This window comes from Peromyscus leucopus, chromosome 8b, assembly GCF_004664715.2.
Source record: "Peromyscus leucopus breed LL Stock chromosome 8b, UCI_PerLeu_2.1, whole genome shotgun sequence".
NCBI classification, from domain to species: Eukaryota; Metazoa; Chordata; class Mammalia; order Rodentia; family Cricetidae; genus Peromyscus; species Peromyscus leucopus.
The window spans coordinates 26711148-26732975 of record NC_051086.1 but is presented as its reverse complement, the minus strand read 5'-3'; the positions used below and the strand labels follow the sequence as shown (position 1 = coordinate 26732975).

Below are 21828 nucleotides of genomic sequence, written 5' to 3'. Positions count from 1 at the left end.
ATATTTTTTTATAATTACACCCATCACAGGAACTGTCAGTATCTAATGAAGGATAATTTCAGCTATTATAAGATGCTTAAAAGATCATTTTCATGAATAATTCGTAATATGAATCATTAAATTCAAACAATGTCAGAAATTTTGAGAAAAAAAAAAAAAGAAAGAAAAGAAAAATATTTTAGGTGCCTAAAAGTCACCATCCCTTTAAAGGCAGAATTCCGTTTCTGACGTGCTTGGAAACAACCCAAGACGTGGGGCCGAGTGGTGCTGGCGAGGACGCAACACGGAAGCTGAATTGGGCCACTTCTCCTGATCCCTGTCCACCTCTCCAGCGCAGTCCACCTCTGCTCCTGCTACGGCGGAGCCCGTGAGAGCCCTGAGCCCAGGGCTTCTGTGCACCTGCCCCTCCCCACCCCTCGCCTCCCTTGGCTGAACGGGAAACACCCTGGTCTGGAGACAACAAATGCACAGTGCTGGCTCTCGTGGAACACACTCTGAGCACCCCATCCAGCCATATCTGCACCCCAGGCTTCTCGGGTCTGTGACACACCGCATGTCCTTGTTGCTATCCGCTGGTTTCAACTGTCTGCTAAAAGTGGGGGAAGTCATTACTAAAAGAAAGGTGCAGGCCCCAGGAGACCTTTCTAATAGGAGAATCATAGTCCCATGTCTAGTCGGGGCCAAAGCAGAGTGCAGGCTGGCAGGTGGAGGTGGAGGTGTGTATGAATGCCAGCTAAGGTCTGGCTGCAAAAGAAAATGATTTTCAGGGCTCAATTCTATCCTAGGTCTGTCCCTGCAAGAGGCACAGAGATCTTTGTGCTCAACCCCACCCCCAGCCTGCACTCTGCACTGCTCACCCCAACCCACCCCCAGCCTGCACTCTGCACTGCTCACCCCACCCCCAGCCTGCACTCTGCACTGCTCACCCCACCCCCAGCCTGCACTCTGCACTGCTCACCCCACCCCACCTCCAGCCTGCACTCTGCACTGCTCACCCCACCCCACCCCCAGCCTGCACTCTGCACTGCTCACCCCACCCCACCCCCAGCCTGCACTCTGCACTGCTCACCCCACCCCACCCCCAGCCTGCACTCTGCACTGCTCACCCCACCCCACCCCCAGCCTGCACTCTGCACTGCTCACCCCACCTGCCAGGCTGTACATGCAGAGAATGAGTTGTGAACGGACAGCACACCCATGGTGATTCCAAATATTCTGACACAGAAAGGATGATCCAGAGTTCTGCTGAGTGGTAAAGGTATCTGGAAAAGGCAAGGCAGGTCTGGGACCCTAAGTTTCTCCAAATGTCACATGATAACTATTTTGGGGTGTGAGGACCACCAGGTCTCTGCTGGAGCTACTCAGCTCTACTGCTGTCTCATGAAAACAGGTATCAGTGATACTAACAAATGGGTGTGGGTATGTCCCAACAGAACTGGAGGGGATGGAGAAACAGCTCAGTGACTAAGAACACTCACTGCTCTTTAGAGGACCCCAGTTCAAATCCCAACACCCAGATAGCAGCTGACAACCCCTAAATTCCAGTACCAGGGAATCCAACACCCTCTTCCAGCCCCTATGAGCATCATGAGTGCATGTGTTGCACAGACACATATGCAAGCAAACATATACACAAAATTTATTTTAAAGAACATACAAACCTAAATTTACAAGCAAGGCTACTGAGATTACATTTGGGGGAAAAATATAAAGAAGATACACATGTTACTTGTGCATACGATTTGTATTCATTTATATGCATCCTTCAGTTCTGGTTACCCACCACTGGGAGAGATGGGTGACTGTGGATCAGCATATTGCTGTTTAAATTCAGATAAAATATTCAATTACACAAAAAGAACATATGAAACAGGCTACCCGAGGACTGGGCTTACTGAAGCTAGTTCTCTGTGGCACAGTCAAATGCCCAGCACACATCCTTCTGTAACTCATATTCACGTGGGGAAAGGTGGGAATAGCAAGGACTGCGGAGTCTTCCTGAAGACAAGCCAACAACATAGAAATGCTGGTTTACCATTTGTTCCCCAGGCCTGGAGAGGGAGGGATGAGGTGGGGTAGGGCAGGCTATGCTGAGCCTGCGTCCCTTCCACATGACACAACAGCAGGCCCTGAGTCTGGAGAGTTTCATCAGACCACTAATAAACAGGACATGAGCCCAAGGAAAGTCCAACCCTCTGTGACACCAGACAAGGACAAGGACAAGGCTGCAGTTGCTAAGCACAAAGAAAAGAACACCTCCTGTTCCCCAGTAAGCCAGTCACCTGGAAGTCCCACAGTACCCATTATTGCTATCTCCATCCAAGCCACACCACTGCTCATGGGAGTCACCATTAGCAGAGTGGTCACCGAGGCCCAAGTGGCAGAAATAGCCAGTATTTCCCTACAGCCATTCTTCATTCCCCGAGGTTGTAAACCAAGGCAGGTGACAGAAAACACAGGTGACGCTTCCCAAGCATCCTTGTAGCAAAGTGACTACGTGACAATGTCATGGGCAAACCACAGAACTTTTAAGGGTAACTTGAGCCGAGTGAGGCACATACCTGAAATCCCAGGGATTACAGCAGGGGAGTTCTGGGCAGGAGAATGGTAGTTTTGAAGCCATCCTGGGATACGAAGTAAGACAAATAAACAAACAAACGTGAACTTGAAGTCTACACTTAGAAGCAATCCCAAACAAAGTGGCATCATGGCAGAATGGGGGGATAGTCACGTTGGACGTGTCGGGTAACATACGTGCTACGATCACGCTGCTAGTGAAAGTCAACGATAGAATTGTCTGGACCCAACCCGCAGGCTCAACAGCCTCAATGTTCATGCTACAATCTTTCCCAGCAGGGGCTGCATAATAAATGAAGTGGTCAGCATGCCCACCACACTTTCCATCAATTGCTGGTACTGTCTGTCACATGTCTCACTGATGGCCAACAGACACTTGACTTATTTTTTCCTTGACCCAGTGGTGATTCAGTTTAGAGTTGCTCAGTATCAATGGACTCAAATTCCCCAATAAAAAGACAGTCTAACAGAATCCATCCTTCTGCTGCATACAAGAAAGACATCTCAACATCAAAGATAGACATTATCTCAGAGTAAAACATTGAAAAAAGATTTTCCAAGCAAATAAACCTAAGAAACAAGCTGATGTAGCCATTCTAATATCTAACAAAAGAGACTTCAAACCAAAATTTAAAAAAAAAAAAAAAAAAAAAGACAGGGAATGACACTCCATACTCATCAAAGGAAAAAAAAAAATCCACCAAGATGATTTTTCAATTCTCAATATACCCCCAAAACAGGGACACCCACATTTGTAAAAGAAACTTTACAAAAGCTTAAATCATGTATTGAAACACACACATTAATAGTGGGAGACTTCAATACCCCATTCTCACCAATGGACAGGTCATCTAGATAAACAGAGAAATACTGGAGCTCACAGAATTATAAACAGATAGCTACAGAACATTTCACCCAGACACAGAAGAATATGTCTTCTTCTCAGCAACTCATGGAACATTCTCCAAAACTGACCACATAGTCAGATACTAAGCAAGTCTCAATAGGTACAAGCAAATTTAAATAACCCCCTACACATCCTATCAGACCACCATGGATTAAAGCTGGATTTCAACAACAACAGAAAGCCTACAAACTCATGGAAACTGAACAATTCTTTATTGAATGACTACTGGGTCAAGCAAGAAGTAAAGAAATTAAATGAATGCACAACATACCCCAACTTATGGGACATATGAAAAGAGTGCTAAGAGGAAAGTTCATAGCACCAAGTGCCTACATAAAGAATTTGCAAAGATCTCACAGTAGCTACTTAACAGCACACCTGGAAGCTCTAGAACAGAAAGAAGCAAACTCACCCAAGAGGAGGAGATGGCAGGAAATAATCAAACTGAGGACTGAAATTAGTAAAATAGAAACAAAGAGAATAACGTGAAGAATCAATGAAACAAAGAGTTGGTTCTTTGAGAAAATCAACAAGACAGACACACCCTTATCCAAACTAACTAAAAGACAGGGAGAGCATATCTAAATTAACAAAATCAGAAACAAAACGGAAGACATAATATCAGACACCAAGGAAATCCAAAGAATCATTAGGTCATACTTCAAAAAGAAGTACTCCAAAAAATTGGAAAATCTAAAAGAAATAGACAAATTCCTTGATAGATACCACTTACCGAAGTTAAATCAAGATCAGATAAAGAATGTACATAGACCTATAACCCCTAAGGAAATAGAAGCAGTCATTAAAAGTTTCCCAACCAGAAAAAAAAAAAAAAAAGTCCAGGGCCAGGAGGTTTAGTGCAGAATTCTACCAGGCTTTCAAAGAAGAGCTAATATCAATACTCCTCAAATTATTCCACAACAAAGAAAGAGAAGGAACATTGCCAAATTCATTTTATGAGGCTACAATCATCCTAATACCCAAACTACACAAAGATTCAACAAAAAAATAATTGCAGTCCAACTTCCCTCATGAACATTGATGCAAAAATATTCAATAAAATACTTGCACACTGAATCCAAGAACACATAAAAAAAGATCATCCACGATAATCAAGTAGGCTACATCCCAGAGATAAAGGGTTGGTTCAATATACAAAAATCAGTAAATGTAATCCACTATTTAAAAAAACTGAAAGAGGGGACTGGTGGCTTAGAGGTTAAGAGCACTGACTGCTCTTCCAGAGGTCCTGAGTTCAATTCCCAGTACCCACATGGTGGCTCACAACCATCTGTAATGAGATCTGGTGCCCTCTTCTGGCCTGCAGACAGAATACTATATACAAAATAAATAAATAAATCTTTTAAAAATATGAAAGAAAAAAAATCACATGATCATCTTATTAGATGCTGAAAAAGCCTTTGACAAAGTCCAACACTCCTTCATGATCAAAGTCTTGGGGAGATTGAGGATACAAAGGACATAACTAAACATAGTAAAGGCAATTTGCAGCAAGACAATAGCCAACATCAAATTAAATAGAAATTCAAAGCAATTCCACTAAAATAAAAACAAGGCAAGACTGTCCACTCTCTCTATATCTATTCAATATAGTACTAGAAGTCTTAGCTAGACAACTGAAAGAGATCAAGGGGATACAAATTGGAAAGGAAGAAGCCAAAGTATGGCTATTCTCAGATGATATGATAGTATACATAAACCACCCAAAAAAATTCTACCAAGGAGTTATAGAAATCAATACAGTACTTCCTTAGAAAATTGGGAATCTACCTCAAGACCCAGCTATTCCACTCCTGGGCATATACCCAAAATACGCTCCATCCTACCACAAGGACACTTGCTCAACTATGTTCATAGCAACTTTATTCATAATAGCCAGAACCTGGAAACAACCTAGATGTCCCTCAACCAAAGAATGGATAAAGAAAATGTGGTACATTTATACAATAAAGTATTACTCAGCTGTTTAAAAAAAATCACGAAATTTGCAGGTAAATGGATGGAACTAGAAAAAAACATCCTGATATAACACAGACCCAAAAAGACAAACATGGTATGCACTCACTCATAAGTGGATAATAACTGTAAAGTAAAGGATAAACATGCTACAATCCACAGACCCAGAGAGGCTAAGTAACAAGGAGATACATAGATCTCCCTGGGAAAGGGAAATCGATTTCATGGGTAGACTGGAGACAGGGAGATGGAAATAAGATGGATTAGGTAGGGTGGGTGTAGAGAGAGGACTGGGAGAGACCACTTGAATTTGATGGCATTTCGGAGGTGAGGTAGGAACTTGGTACAATGGAAACTCCTAGGAATCCATGAGGGTGACCCTAACAAAGACTCCTAGTAATGGATGTAGAACCTGAACCAGCCATCTCCAGTAACTAGGAATTGGGACACCCACCTGCTGTGGATATTGTTCTATATAAATAAAACACTGATGGCCAATGACCAGGCAGGAGGTAGGTGGGATAAGGAGAGAGGAGAATTCTGGGAAGCGGAAGGCTGGGGGAGAGAGACTGCAGCCACCGCCAGGACAAGCAGCATGTAGAGACTCTGGTAAGCCACCAGCCACATGGCAAGGTATAGATTTATAGAAATGGGTTAATTTAAGATAAAAGAACAGTTAGCAAGAAGCCTGCCACGGCCATACAGTTTATAAGTGATATAAGCGTCTGAGTGATTATTTTATAAGTGGATTGTGGGACTGCGGGGCTTGGGGAACCTGGAGAGAAGCCCTCCAGCTACAAATGGCGCCCAACGGCTCGAGTTTCCACCTTAAACCTGAGAATATTTAATAACCAATTCTAAACAGAGCCAAAACCAGGTTCCTGCTTCTTGTCTCATATGAGCAGCTAGACACCGCAAAACGCAGGTTTGAACACTGGCGGGTTCCTGGCGAGTGCGTTTGACCGGCAGTATGGCAGGAATGAGGGGTCTGCCAGCGGCACATTATGCTGTGTAGTAGATTTAGTCTTTACTAGTATTTTTTTAAAAAAAAAAAAGGTTTCTGGGCTACATGCTGCTTTGATAAAAGCTTAGACCCACTATTTCTGAGACTTGATGACTCCCAGAGCTGGCGGAAAACGTACCACTGCCATGTTGGGAAGCTGAAGTGGGCGGAGCCAGCAGCCACAGCGCTGTTTCAGGCTTAGAAGGATGCAGTTTAAAGCAATAGGCTCACAAAAAGACTGATTCAGATAACATCGTTTACAATGTGTGTAAAATATACGTAGGCTTGAAAGAGACAAAAAATTAATGTAAAAAGACACGTAAAGATGAATATTACACAGACAATCTGGATTGTGTTGTCTTTGGTATTTTTCACTGCAAAAAAACATTTGATCAAAAAAGATGTTGAATTAAACCAATATGTATATTTTAAAGGTAACTTGACTTCAAAATTTGGATTTAAGGATATGTTGCTTTGGAAAAGAGGTTCTGCTTTTGTTTCCACAGAAAGCCAGAGGCTATGGATTTGTTCCAGATTAAGATACATCAGGTTTCACCAGCCAAGACCCCCTGAAAGGTCTCCGATGACACCATGGCCCAGATGATCCAACATCCAGAGCGGTTTCAAGGCAACTGGTTCAAACAATACAGCTCACGGACTACCCCATAGGTCTAAAATTTTCTTTGCATCCCCATAAGATACAGCGCCCCCTCCAGCAGGAAGTAGTAAGACATGCTACGCCCAAATTCCCAAATATACCAAGCTGGCTTTAGAGGTGGAATTGGCTCACTCCCCTCTAAACCCAGACATATTGCTTTAAAAAAAAAAAAAAATGGTTAAGAGATTCTTGTGTCCCAAATCAGAAGAGCCCTCTGGTGTGGGACAGAGAGAAACCAATATTTTTATTTAAAACAGGTTGATTATAAATGTGATCTCTTTCTGAAAAAGAAAAGGGGATATGATATATAGGAGGAAATGGAGATGATAAGATAAAAGGGTAGATTAATGAACCTACTTTTAAAGAACAACTTGTTTAAAATGTTTTACATTGGTATAGATTTTAGTTTATGTTTAAAATGTTTTACATTGGTAAAAATTTTAGTTTATTAATACAAACTTAAAGTTAATTTTGTTATACTGTATATATATATTTCTATTCTTGTTTAAGGTATTATGTTTAACTCATTTAAAATTGTAATGGATGATTAAAAATAGATTAATAATCAGCCATCTATGATAATCATATTTGTAGCCATGTTAGTTAAGTCTTCTAGGTATACATAGATATATTTCAGATAGATAGGTAATCTTCAAACACTTTATAGACCTAGAGAATATGGCATTTAAATAACTTAAAATTCTGTTGATGTGAGACACAATTGCTCCTGGCTACACCAATTGATCCCGAGAGAATGTTGGGCTTCTAAGACATTTCCATTTGGAAGTTTGTCTTTTTGGCACAAAATGGCCTACTGGGCAAAGAACTGCCCTTGCCTTGACGGCTGACAGTACAAATGCAATGCTGTCCTTTCTGGACAAGCGGGACACAAGGAAAGCGACCACTGTACTCTGCCAAGACAGGGTAAGATGGTCTCTCAGAATTCCTGCTTCTGAAAATGGTCTGTCAGATACTCTAGGCCTGTAGCCAATTTGAATGCACCAACAATGCTGAGAAACATCAGGTGACTGTCCAGGCTGCCAGCTGTCTTGGTCTACTCTTGCAAGATTCCCGAAGTTGCTTGCATCCGTCTGCCATTTCTCAGGTACCATTATGTTCCTTCTCAGGTCTTTGATGTGGTTGAAAACTAGATAGTTGTAATTTCCTCAGTTATGATAAAAGATAAGTTAGATATAAAACCTTAAACTCACAAATATAAGATAGATAGGACATCTTCTTTAATATTGTAACTATAATTCTTGCTCGGTAATTGTTTTGTTATATGTAATTTTACCATGTTAAAGTTAAAACCTTCCTTTTTAAAAAAAAAGAAAAAAGGGGAAGTGCTGTGGATATTGTTCTATATAAATAAAACACTGATGGCCAATGACCAGGCAGGAGGTAGGTGGGATAAGGAGAGAGGAGAATTCTGGGAAGCGGAAGGCTGGGGGAGAGAGACTGCAGCCACCGCCAGGACAAGCAGCATGTAGAGACTCTGGTAAGCCACCAGCCACATGGCAAGGTATAGATTTATAGAAATGGGTTAATTTAAGATAAAAGAACAGTTAGCAAGAAGCCTGCCACGGCCATACAGTTTATAAGTGATATAAGCGTCTGAGTGATTATTTTATAAGTGGATTGTGGGACTGCAGGGCTTGGGGAACCTGGAGAGAAGCCCTCCAGCTACACCCACCCAGCCACAAAACCTTTGATCTACAATTAGTCATGCCTGTACGATGTGCTGGGGTAAAGGTGCACAGAACTTGTGGGAGCAGTCAACCAATGACTGGTCCAACTTAAACCCACACCACAAGAGGGAGAGCATGCCAGACACTGCCCAGAGGGCCAGGAACCAGAGGTTGGATAGCCAAGAGACCAAGGACAGAACCAAATACAATCAGAAAAAAAAAAAATCAGTGGAATGATTCCTAATAATACTCTGCTATACTCATAGACCAGAGTCTAGCATAATCATCATCAGAGAGGCATCATCTAGCAACTGATGGAAGCAGATGAGGAGACTCACAGCCAAACATTAGGTAGAGCTCAGAGAATCCTGCAGAAGAGGGAGAAGGGTCAAGGACAGCACAAGAACACAGCCCACAGAATCAACTAAACAGGGTTCTTAGGGGCTCACAGAGACTCAACCGACAATCAGGGAGCCTGTAAGGGCCTGACCTAGGTCCTCTGCAAATTTGTTATGGTTGTGTAGCTTGGTGTTCTTATGGGACTCCTAACAGTGGGATTGGGGGATATCTATGACTCTTTTGCCTGCTTTTGGGACCCTTTTCCTCCTACTGGGTTGCCTCATCCAGCCTTAATATGAGGTGATGTGCCTAGTTTTGTTATAACTTGATATGCCATGTTCGGTTGACATCCCTGGGAGGCCTGCCCTTTCCTGAAGGGAAAGAAGGAGGGCTGAATTTGGAGGAGAGGGGATGTGGAAGATGGGTAGGAAGAGACACTAGTGTCGTGATACAATATATGAGAGAAAAATCAATAAATAAATTTAAAGAGAAATCAAAAAGAGCACTCTGTGCTCTCATAGAGGGCTTGGGTTCAGTTCCCAGCATCCACACAGTGGCTCACAACTGCCTACAACTGCAGTTCCAGGGAGGTTGATGTCCTCTTCTGACCACCACAGACTTGTGTCATTCACATATGCAGGCACACACACACGTAAATTTTTTTAAAAATATGTATCAACTGGGTAGTAAGACCAAACTTCTGGGAATGAAAAGCTAGAGAAAACGACAATAGAGACAGCAGGGAGCACCTGCTGGGGAGGAACATCTGCCTAGAGGACAGGGCGGCTGACAGGAGGAAGGTTCTAGGGGAAAGAAGATGAGCTATGGACTAAGAGTGTGCTGCTCGAGTGCAGAAGACAGGGAGGGGAACTCAAGCACAAGTGCCCCAACCGGGGGTCGCTGCTTCTCTTCAGAAAACAGTTTCCATTCTTTCCAAGGAAAACATTTAGACAAGCCACTCTGCTGAGGCACGGGAGCCTCTACCCACTCAAGCATAGCAAAATGACCAGTTGTCTTAGGAAAGCTATAATTAGAAACTAAAGCAGAGTGGGGTTTCAAAACCAAAGTGGCATTTAACAAAACAAGCCACCTGTCAGCCTCCAGGGAGGAGGAGATCTGCCACCAAAGGAGAGGCTGACTGAGGAGCTGCAGACACCAATCACACTGCACCTATGGAGCGGAGACACTCTAAGGGAGGCCTTTGCTTCTTACAAACAATGAAAAGGAGCAAAGCCCAGTTGATTCTGGCTATTTCCAGGCAACTGCTTCTGCTATGATTTGGGAGAGAAAAGTGTCCCGATAGGGCTGAAACTGTGCAGCAAATAAAACACCACCCTCCCCCAGTCACCAGGACACTTGGGTCACTTCTGGAAGTAGGGGCTGGATTACTAAGCAACTCTGACCCTGAGCCTTTGCTGAAAATTTTCACTGGACTGATGCACAAAGAGTGGTTTGGAGCAAGGCCCCCACCCCTCCCAAACAACTTCCACCAGAGGCAGTCACGCTGGCTGCCCACCCATCTGATGCCCACTGTCTCTCCTTCTGCACAAGCTCACTGCGCTAGCACATTTCCCAACAAAAGAGGTTCACGCAGAAGCCACAGGAGAGGATCTGAAAGCTCCTCGATGGAAGCATGTTATCCCCCAAGCTCATATTCTTTGAAAAGTCCTCTGTTAAACACACCCTCGGGCCTTCCCATCTCCTGCTTCCACCCTCCAGGAATATGGATGTGATGGCAGAGCAACAGCCATCTTACAGGTGACACAAGGCAGTCATAAAGAGTAAAAGACATGCATTAAGAAAAAGAAGAGATGCAGCTTGAGTGCCTGTGGCCAGAAATCACCCACACTAGCCCAAGCTACATCCAGACATCTCATGCAAGAGACAACTACCGGAGCTGCTGTGGTTTGTTTTCCTTCTGACACAGCCAAGTCTCATCCAACCCAACATGGTACCCGCCAAGTCATGGAAGTGCATGCTGACGATGAAATCCAGATAATGCCTCACACCTCCCTCCGAGCAAACGTCTAACCCACTGCAGAGTCAGCTGAGGCCCGAGCCATCCACCCCTTCTCTGAGGGAATCTGCCCCTTGGTTTCTGAGCCCTCACAGTGCTCAGAACAGTGTGTTGCTGTGGTGCTACTCCCATCTCATGTGAGCCTGGCTTCACCACATCCTAACTGCCCTCTCCTACCTCACCAGGTCCCAGGGATAAGTAACGGATGCAGGGCATCCTCCATCACACTTTGAATTTTCAATCTGGTGCCAGTAAGCTTGTTAACTTGATACAAACTGAGTCACCTGCGGAGAGGGGTCCTCAGCAACAGAGCTGCCTCCGCTAGACTGCCTTAGGTATATTTGTGAGCGTTTTCTTTTCCTTTTTTGTGGGGAGGGAGCTTGAGACAGGATTTCTCTGTGTAGTCCTGGCTGTCCTGGAACTCACTCTATAGCCCAGGCTGGCCTCAAACTCACAGAGATCCACCTGCCTCTGCCTCCTAAGTGCTGGGACTAAAGGTATGTGCCACTTTTCTTTATGGATTATTAATATGGGAGGCCCAGCCCCCTGCAGCAGGTAGTTCTGGGTTATATAAGAAAGTGGTCTATTCGAGGCCGCCTAGACTACCAAGTGAGTTCAAGGAAAGGTGCAAAGCTACACAGAGAAACCCTGTCTCGAAAAACCAAAAAAAAAAAAAAAAAAAAAAACAGAAAGAAAGAAAGTGGTTTGAGCAAGCCATGAAAAGTGAGCCAGGAAGACTGTTCCATGGTCTCTGTTTCATCTCCTGCCTGAGGTTCCCACTTGACTTCCTGCTCTGACTTCACTCAGTGATGGACATGGAAGTGTAAGTCAACCATTTCCTTCACAAGTTGCTTTTTATCTGGTGCCAGTGTTTTATGATAGCAGCAGAAATCTAACTGTAACAAAGCCTTTTTTTTTTTAAATAAAATCTGAAATATGTATGGAAAAACACTAATGTGTTAACCCTCAGAAGTGAATGCAGATAGTATTAGCTATATTACTCCCTAGGCTTTTCCAATAAATTCAATCATTAAAAAAAAAAAAAAACCAGTCAGGTGGCGGCGGCGGCAGCGCACACCTTTAATCCCAGCACTCAGGGGACAGAGCCAGTTTGAGGCCAGCCTGGTCTACAGAGTGAGTTCCAGGAAAAGGTGCAAAGCTACACAGAGAAACCCTGTCTCAAAAAAACAAACAAATCAACCCTTTGATGTCTGGGAATAGAACTCAGTCAGGGGCACACACTTGGAATTCACACTGAGGAAGCCTAAGCAGGAAGATCCCTGGGGCTTGCTGGTCAGCCAATCTAACCAATCAGCTCCATTTCAATGAGAGAGCCTTTCTCAACCAAGCGAAGGTGGATGGCAGGTGATGTGGCTCAGCAGGTCAGGCCCATGCTGAGCAAGCCTGGCAACGAGTTCAATCCCACATAAAGATGAAGGGGATAAATGACTCTACAAAGCTGTGATCTGACCTCCACAGGTGCCATGGCACACACACCCTACACATATACACAAAGTAATAACAAAAGTTTTACAAATAAAACGGGGGCATATATATATCAGCCCTTTAGGTGGGTGTGGTCCCTGCCACATGGAGGCTAAAGCAAAAGGATCAGTGAAGCCAGATTCACAGTCAGTGTGGGTAATTACAATACAGTATTGCCTCTGTGTGTGTGTGTGTGTGTGTGTGTGTGTGTGTGTCTGTGTCTGTGTCTGTGTCTGTGTCTGTGTCTGTGTCTGAGTCTGTGTATGTCTGTGCATTCTCTGATCCATAACAGCTGCTAGGACTCAACACTTGAGGCAGGCACTAGCACCACTTTCCAGGGTTTTGTTTACAAGACAGGAAGCTATTTCCTCACTTGGATACTATTTTATCAGGATAATGGCTGCAGAGCTTTCAGAGAGGTTCACTATACAATTATCACCATAATCGCTCACCTTTCAGAAACTAATTGGCAGGTGTCGGCTAATCTGCCTTGACCCTCCTCGACTTGGATCTTCAGGACATCGCCAAGCCCATTTATAATGGAAATTGCTATTTGACATGTGCCGTCGCTTGTTCTGTGCACACGAGTCCAGAAAGTCACTGTCACTATCTTCAGCCCCCAAATGAACATCAGAAACTCGGAATAACTTCCAGCAAGAACATAGAGCCATTAAAGGCAGCCAGGGCAGAGGCTGAACCCACAGCCCTCAGCCTGCCTTGCCCTTCCCCAAGGATCATTTCTCCAGGCTCCCTCCCCAGGCAATGGCGTCTCTTTATCAGAGAAGGAGAAGGGTCCTCAGGTGGAGGGAGGGGAGAAGAGTATGACTACTCTACACCCACAAACATCCATAGCAAGCATGTCTACTCACAACAGCACGCTAAGAAGTGGATGAGCTCGTCTGGGTCTGCTGTCTGCTCCAGGAGGTCACCTACCCTGTTTCTCTTTAGACAGACAGCACACAACTAGTTCAGGCTATCCAGGATGAGGATGGCCTCCCCCATTTGAGTATTTTTCTCAGAATAAAGCTAAGTAGTAATGTGAAACAGCAGAAGAGCCTACCCACGACAGAGCCTATGCGCCCAGACCAGCATGTCAGCAAGCTCAGCACGTGACACCCAAGCTGGGGACCCATGCATCTCATGATCTAGAAGCCATCTCGGAGATCAAACTTGGAGAAAAAGAAGTGCTGGACCTAGTAGATGAAGCAGGAATCTTTTTTTGTTTTGTTTTGTTTTGATTTTTTGTTTTTCGAGACAGGGCTTCTCTATGTAGCTCTGGCTGTCCTGGGACTCGTTCTATAGACCAGGCTGGCCTCAAACTCAGAGATCCACCTTCCTCTGACTCCCGAGTGCTGGGATTAAAGGCATGTACCACCACCACCAGTTACGAGCAGGACTCTTGATTCCTACTTTCTGGACAGGTGGCAATGACGGTTAGTTTGATATCTCAATGGTGGCTGACAATATGACTGGCACATGATATGTAGATATTTGATCAAATGCTAATCTAACTGTCAACTGTGAATGTCTTTGTCAACCTGCATAGCATAGCTATGTTTCACCTGCTCGAAGGCCTTAAGATGGAAGAAAAGATGTAGTCACAGGATTCAGAGTCAAGCTGTGACATCAACTCTTCCCAGGTATCTAGCCTGCAGGACACCTTATAGATGATGGAGCTGATAAACTTCCACAATCATATGAGCCAGTTTCCTAAAATAACCCCCTGGTACAGACTGACTACATGCATGTATTTTTGGAAGTTGCTTATAATGCACTTCCTGTTTACTTAGGTAATACTATATCCTTCTGGGGTCTTTGAAGTAGTTGGAAACTAAATAGTTATAATTATAGCTGTCCTTAGTCATGATAAAAGATAAATTAGATATAAAACTTTAGACTCACAAAGTAGAATAGATGGCAGAATACTTTCTAATTTTGCCAAATATAATAAACTAGATATTATAACTATAATTTTTGCTTGATAACTGCTTTGTTACATATAATTTTACTATGTTAAAATTAAAACCTTCCTTTTTGATTAGACAGAAAAGGGGAAATACTGTGGGATGTCTTTCTGTATGCTGTGAATATATGCTGTTCCCATCAGTTAGTAAATAAAGCTGTTTTGGCCTATGGCAAGAAAGCTTACAGCCAGGCGGGAAACCCAAGTGGAGGGACAGAAAAAAGAAGGGCAGATTCTGGAGAGACACCAGCTGCTGTCAAAGGAGCAGTAAGATGCCAGCAGACCGGTAATGCCTGGAGAAAATTCTGGCTACATTTTGGCACCCAACATGGGGCAAGAAGTTCTACCCAAAAACCTGAGAAAGCTTTAAAAAAGGGCTCTAAAATGGAGCCAATCACAGCTTCCTAATTCATGTCACTCATGGTGGGCTGCAGGATAGAGACGCGTCCCCTGGCAGGCTTCAGCAGCAACATGGAGGCCGCCTGTGGTCTCTGAAGGGCCGGACAACAATACAAAGAGGCTTCTCCCAGATGCTACCTCCAGGCTTGGGAGCACAACCACAGACTTAAAAACACATCTTACTGCTTAATACTGCTCCCAAGAATTGGGGAGGTAAGTGTGACTCAGTGTGTGCACCATGTTGAAAAGCTGAGATGGGTGGAGTCAGCAGCCAAAGCCATTGTTTCAGTCCTAACCACACTGCAATTTAAAGCAATGATCAAAGAAGGATTATAGATACACAAAAGACCTGACTCTGTGTTGGTGTGGGGGGGGAGGGGCTGGTACACATCCACCTTTGAGTCTTGGTTTCTATGTATATAGAATGACAACAGCACCATCCTTCTGCAGCTGTCAGGGGAGTGGCCAGGCCACAGGAGAGACCCTGGCTGAGAATTTATCTACTATGAATATGTGGCTTAAGGACTTATCTAGGTAGTCTCAGGCCAAAATCATTTCACTGCCCTAGAGATCACCAAGTTAGCTAGTCTGGCTGGCTAGTAAAACTAAGGGATCCCCTTGTCTCTGCCTTACATCTCATCATGGCTGGGATTTCAAGTATGAGCCACCACAACCAGTTTTGTAAGTCAGGGTCTAGGGATCAAGCTCAGGTCCTCATGCTTACAGGGAACTTTCCTAACAAGAGTATCACCCCAGCTCCCTAGCCATACATCTCGATTCAAGACATGAGCAATATGCCCAAGATGAAATCAAAAGCATACGGAGTCAATCCCTACTCTCTGGTCTTCCATGAAACTGTCTGATACTGGCTCCCTGCAGAGTAGGGAAGGACCCCAGTTCCTTAACAACAAAGTTGGCATTATGTCCAGAGGAGTTACCATGGATGCTCAATTGCCAAGCTAGCTCCTGGGGGTATGGTGGCCCCCCTGCCACAGCTGTAATACTGCGGGGAGAATACAAAGGTGACATCCAGAGCAAGAGCCGAAAGCAAAGGGGAGATAAGCTTTCCCACACCTCCAACCTGGCTGGGAAATGCAGTGCTCAGTAGAGAGCAGCCCACCCTTGCTCTCAACCATAACAGCAGCCAAAGCCATCAAGTAAGGAGGCCACCCCAAATTCTACTCCACATTCCCTCCTCATAGCAACAGAAAAGTGGAATTTTGATTTGTACCTGTACATTTAAAGGTTATTGACATTGCATTTTAAAAGTTAATTTTATGCTGTTTATTTTTTAACCCTGGAGGCATTTTTTCATAACATGAATATACGGATAAAGGTGAAGGTCTCAAGACCGCAATCAGGAGTGCTGTCCACTACAAAAGTACTTAGGGCTTAAAAAGATTTTCAGTCTTTTCCCTCTGATGAGCACACAGCTGTCTAATTCAATTTTGCTAAAGATAAAAAGATACTTTATACTTGAACTAAAAAGTTTTTATGCTATGAAAATATATTCTCAGTTCCCCTATAACTCAGGAAATTTAGGCACTGGTGTGTCCATCCATGACACCAGAAGCCAAGGCACATCATCAATCAAATAGGCAAAGTTCCCTTTCTCCAGGCTCTCAGTGTAGGGACTCCAACTCCTGCAGGTACCAGGGCCCAGGCCGTGTAGAAGTGGAGACCACCAAAGTTTGAGGAGAAAGATAAGAGCTTGGGAAAAAAGCCACCATGCAACTTTGAAACACTGCCTTTTACAACTACCTTTTAAAACAGACACATCCGTGGTGATATTTTATTTGTGCACACCAATAAAGCTTATCTGGGGATCAGAGGAAAAAGCCAGTCACTATATTAAATAAAGAGGTCAGGCAGTGGTAGCACACGCCTTTAATCTTATCAGGAAGGCATCTCTGGGATCTGTCCGGATCTCTGGGAGTTCAAGGCCACGCTGAGAACAGAACCAGGCATGGTGGCACACACCTTTAATCTCAGTGCTAGTTAACCCTAGAGGTCTGGAGGTCTGTACAGACAAACAGGAAGTGATAGAGCTGGGCAGAAAGAGGAAGTGATTAGTTGAGTGGAGAGAGGAAGTGAGATGGTAGGGCACGGAAAGGTATATAGTTGTGAGTATACAGAAAGTAGGTCTCTTGGCTGAGGATTTCCTAGCAGTAAGAACATGGCTGGCTTCTTTCTGCTTCTCTGATCTCTCAGATTTTACCCCAATATCTGGCTCCGGGTTTTTTTTATTAATAAGACCATTTAGCAATTCATCTAACACACATCAACACACACGCTTATGGAGTACACCTGAGTAATCAGAATGTACCTAGATATATGCAATTCGTAGTGCCAAAATTCAGGGGGAAAGGCTGGGGACTGGGAACAGAGTCTTGCTATGCAACTCAGGCTAGCTTTGAACTAACAAACCTTTGGCCCCAGCTTTGAGTGTTAGGGTTACAGGCCTAGGCTATGGTGCAAGGCTGTTTTCATGGTGCTGGCACACTGCTGGTGCTCCTTGATAATTGTGACTAAAAGCAGAGAATCACAGGACTCCATAAGCAACAACAGGGCAGCTTATGTGTGCCCAATACTGAGCTCCGCCCTGCAGTGTGAGAGGATGCCCAGGTACGTGGTATGTCTTAAAACACCACACAGTAGTGCTGTGGGATGGTCTGTATGTCAAATTGTTCTGATTGGTCAATAAATAAAACACTGATTGGCCAGTGGCCAGGCAGGAAGTAGATGGCCAGGCAGGAAGTAGGTGGGACAAGGAGAGAGGAGAATTCTGGGAAGCAGAAGGCTGAGGCAGAGAGACACTGCCAGCCACCACCATGACCAGCAGCATGTGAAAACGCCGGTAAGCCACCAGCCATGTGGCAAGGTATAGATTTATGAAAATGGATTAATTTAAGCTATAAGAACAGTTAGCAAGAAGCCTGCCACGGCCATACAGTTTGTATGCAATATAAGTCTCCGTGTTTACTTGGTTGGGTCTGAGCAGCTGTGGGACAGGCGGGTGACAGAGATTGTCCTGACTGTGGGCCAGGCAGGAAAACTCTAGCTACACAGAACACGGAAAGGTGCTGCTGCTACTTGGCAGTAGACTGTACTGGTCATCTCACTGCAATTCAGCAAGGGTGATCACAAGTGCATGCTGAAAAGCCTTACATGCAGTTCTGCTTCAGAGGCCTCAGGCTGCATCTTGAGAAATGGAACAGCAGCTGCAATCTGTACACTACAAACTCTGCTTGTGCACTTGGGGAGAAGGGCTCCAAACATCCTGACTCGGAAATGCATCTCATAGTGCTGTGCTTTCTAAATCAAAAGCAAGCTGGGGAGATGGTGCAGTTGGTAAAGTGCTTACCATGCATGCATGAGGACCTGAGTTCAATCCCCAGCACCTGTGTCAACACCCTGACACCATGATCTATGCTTATAACCCCAGTGCTGCGGAGGAGGAGACAAACGGATCCCTGCAGCCCACTAGCCGTCCAGTCTAGCCAATTGGTGAGTTCCAGGTGCAGTGAGATACCACGCCTCTAATAATAAAGTGGACAGCTCCGGAGGAACACCACAGAGGTTGGCCCCTGGCCTCCATATAAATATGCTGTGGGTCCATAAACACAGGAGGGTACTAGCTGGGAAGACAGGTTTTTAGGAGTGAGGGGGTAAGAGAGGGATAGAGGGTAAATATGATCCCAACACATTGCACGTATGCATAAAACTGTCAAAACTAAAATATTAAATAATACCAACAGCCAAACATTACCTGTTGGCTATTCATGCCAATTCAAGCAGCAGAGAAGCCCATCCCTGCTATGGGCAGATACTCCCTTTGTGAACTTTGTAAACTCTCAAGGCAAGCAAGTAGCCAGGCCCCCTGAACTTGCCCCAAGATCAGGCCACATAATCCCTCCAATCCTAGGTCACCCTGGAAAGTTCCCCCCACCCCCCACAAGAAACCCTATATAAACCCTGTGTTCCGATCAATTCCTTGCTGTTTCTCATCCAAGCAGAGGCAGCTACCCTCCTGGTTTTTTCCCTCCCAATAAACCTCTTGTGTGAGGTTTGCTGTGCAGTGTGACTAAGTGGTATTCCCTGACTCCTGACTGCCAGTATATCTTTCCACCCAAGCTGTACCGCTTACACTAGCAAGCACCTATCCTGTGCTAAATCCCGTTTTACACATGAGAAAACTGAGGTACAGAGAGATAAGAAACTACAAGAGAGCTGGGATCGAGCCTGGCGACGCTAAGTCCAGGAAGGTCTGATTCTTCACCATGCCTACTCTCTGCTGCTTACACCCCTGGCTTCATGTGACCGTATTGCACAGGACTCACAATATTCTAGACCTAAAGTCCATAGTGCCCAAATCATACAACCTTTGCTAAGTCTAGTGAGGCTTAGAGTATATCATTCAGCAAAAATATACAGCAGAGTTTTCTGTCCAACTCCGTTGTCTGGAACCCCACCGGCACCAGCTCTCTGCTCCTGGAGCGTGTGTCCATCCAGGGAACAGCCAGCCCTCCCCCATGGGCTGGTCTCCACCTCACCTTCCGCTGTTTGACCTTCTCTTTTCAGCATCTGGACAGCTCCTACATATTTCTTCAGCTGGACTTTGAGCACCTCGTTTTCTCTGCAGGTACAAGAATGTTTAAAAAAAAAAAAAACAAATTTAAAAACTAACAATTTCCACCCTAAGCAGGGGAAGGAATCTGTGAGAAAAAGCACACAATTTGTATCTTATAAATGCTAATTGTTATCCAGTATCACAGATCAGCACTGAAGACGACTGTAACTAAAGGCACACTTCTGGAACTTTCCTTTTGGAATGCTGGGGAATGCCAACTGGCTCCTGTGCCTACAGACTTGGAATGCAAACATGTGCTATGCGAACCCACCAACCTGCCAGTGCTGTTCTGGGTCAGGCACTTGATAATATTTTCTCCAATGACAGAGGCACACACTAAACACAGTTTACCTGGACCAGCTACTGTGTATTACATGACTTGCCTCAAACAAAGTGTTTATACACCATCACAGGAAGGGGCACAACTTGTATTTTGTAGATGGGGAAACTGGGACACCAGGAGGGAACCAGTGACCAAATCCTTCCCCAACCCCACATAAAGTCATACATCATACAATGGAAGACACACATTTGGCTACAACCACACCTACCTCCCAAATCCACTCACCAGGTATACTGGCTGATCATGTGACTTGAGGTTTCAGGAAAGGAAACAGACATTGCTATCGAGGACTAGGGGGGTCCAGCCCCTCGATAGTCCCCTCCCAGGGTCCGGGAAGAATCTACAACCAGCTGATAATTAACCTTTAATGGGAAGAAATGAATCTATGTACACGAAACTCCTTAGTCCATATACTTTATTATTCTATGACAGTTACAAGCTTATATTCTGCTCTCATATTTAGGTCATCTTTAGCCTGATTTCTCTCTACACTTGTCTGCGATTCCCTCTATGTTCTATCTTAATTCCTTCATCTAATTCTGTCCCTTCTAGGTTCTCATCTATCTAGTTCTTTCCCCTATCAGCTCCTCTCCCATCTCCTTCTCTCTCATCTGGCTCTTCCTCATCTTGTTCTTCCCTATCTAGCTCTTCCTCATCTTCCATCTTGTTCCTCTAGTTCTCTCTTTTAGCTCTTCAATCTAGTTCTTCCCCCATCTCAGTTCGTTCCTCTCAAGTTCTTACCCATCTAGTTCTTCCATTCTCTTTTCTCTTCACCTCTTGTGCCCTGGAAGTCCCGGTATATAAAAGGGAGGGTCGGAGCTAAATTGTGTAAAGCTCTCCTAGGCGGTGTCCCCTTGTGGAATTTACCGTAAGTCAGGAGACTTGAGACTTGCACGTGGGCTGTTACCATTGTTAGTCCACCTGGGACTAACAATGGGCGCCCACCTGGGTGGTGTTTCCTGTAGTCCTTGAAAGTGGCCAAGGGAGATAGATAATCTGATTCCAGAGAAAGCCTTTCCTGAGGCTGTTCTCCAAATACCTGGAATGGGTATGTCCAGAGAGTGATCAGTCTACACTGTAAGTCCTTCTTAGGGGAAAGTCAATTGGAAAAATTATGAAGGCACACATGATTTTCATAACAGAAGACAGCTGATATATAACCAGCCAAGTAACACCAAAAACTCCTTGGGATTTGGCTTCCTCTGGAGGAATTCCCTGATCCCTCCAGGTAGTGACTTTGCCATAACCAGCTGAGTTCTTAGGATATATTCCTGCGGCCAGCAGCACATTGCATCACTATCGACCACATAGCTTGGACCTTGAATGTGTCAGCTCACCAAATCACACATGCATCCATCCATCCATCCATCCATTATATCCACCACATAGCTTGGACCCACATAAGCTCACTGAATCACATCTACATTCATCCATCCATCATTTGTGTAAAACTCAAAATGGACCTGACGTGTTCTCCCAGTTCAGTAAGAGAGGGGTTAGACAGATAATGTCACTGAACAAGATCACACGGTCAAGGTCACCAGTAAAACCCAGATCTCTCTGTCTCCAAGACAGATTTTCCTGAGTCCTTCTAGAGACTGATCTCTCACCAGCTGATCTCTCACCAGCTAAACCACAGGAGGCCCCTTGTCCACATTCTATTTCTGCTTCTTCCCACCCCAGGTCTTCTGTGTGTCGTTAAACACACTGAAATGTTCTGTCTTCACAATAAAAAGAGCTCAAAACCGGATTTCTTCTATGACTGCACAAATAAAGACTCATTGCAAAATATTCCAACAATTAGAACACATTTAAGAGGGGGAAATTAGCTGAAAATCCAAC

At 44.5% G+C, this 21828-nt stretch overlaps 1 protein-coding gene across 3 annotated transcripts in view; it reads right to left on the bottom strand.

The window, feature by feature from the left end:
• Snx29 (sorting nexin 29) overlaps window positions 1-21828 on the bottom strand; it is a 488775-nt gene that overhangs the window by 261185 nt on the left and 205762 nt on the right. For 2 of the 3 annotated variants that reach the window (XM_037201528.1, XM_037201527.1), the window contains one exon: window positions 19567-19649. In XM_037201528.1, the coding sequence (XP_037057423.1) occupies window positions 19567-19649 (83 nt within the window). Of the gene's footprint in view, window positions 1-1165; window positions 2625-19566; window positions 19650-21828 lie in introns of those variants that run through there. The other variant, XM_028872913.2, reaches the window with a different exon arrangement.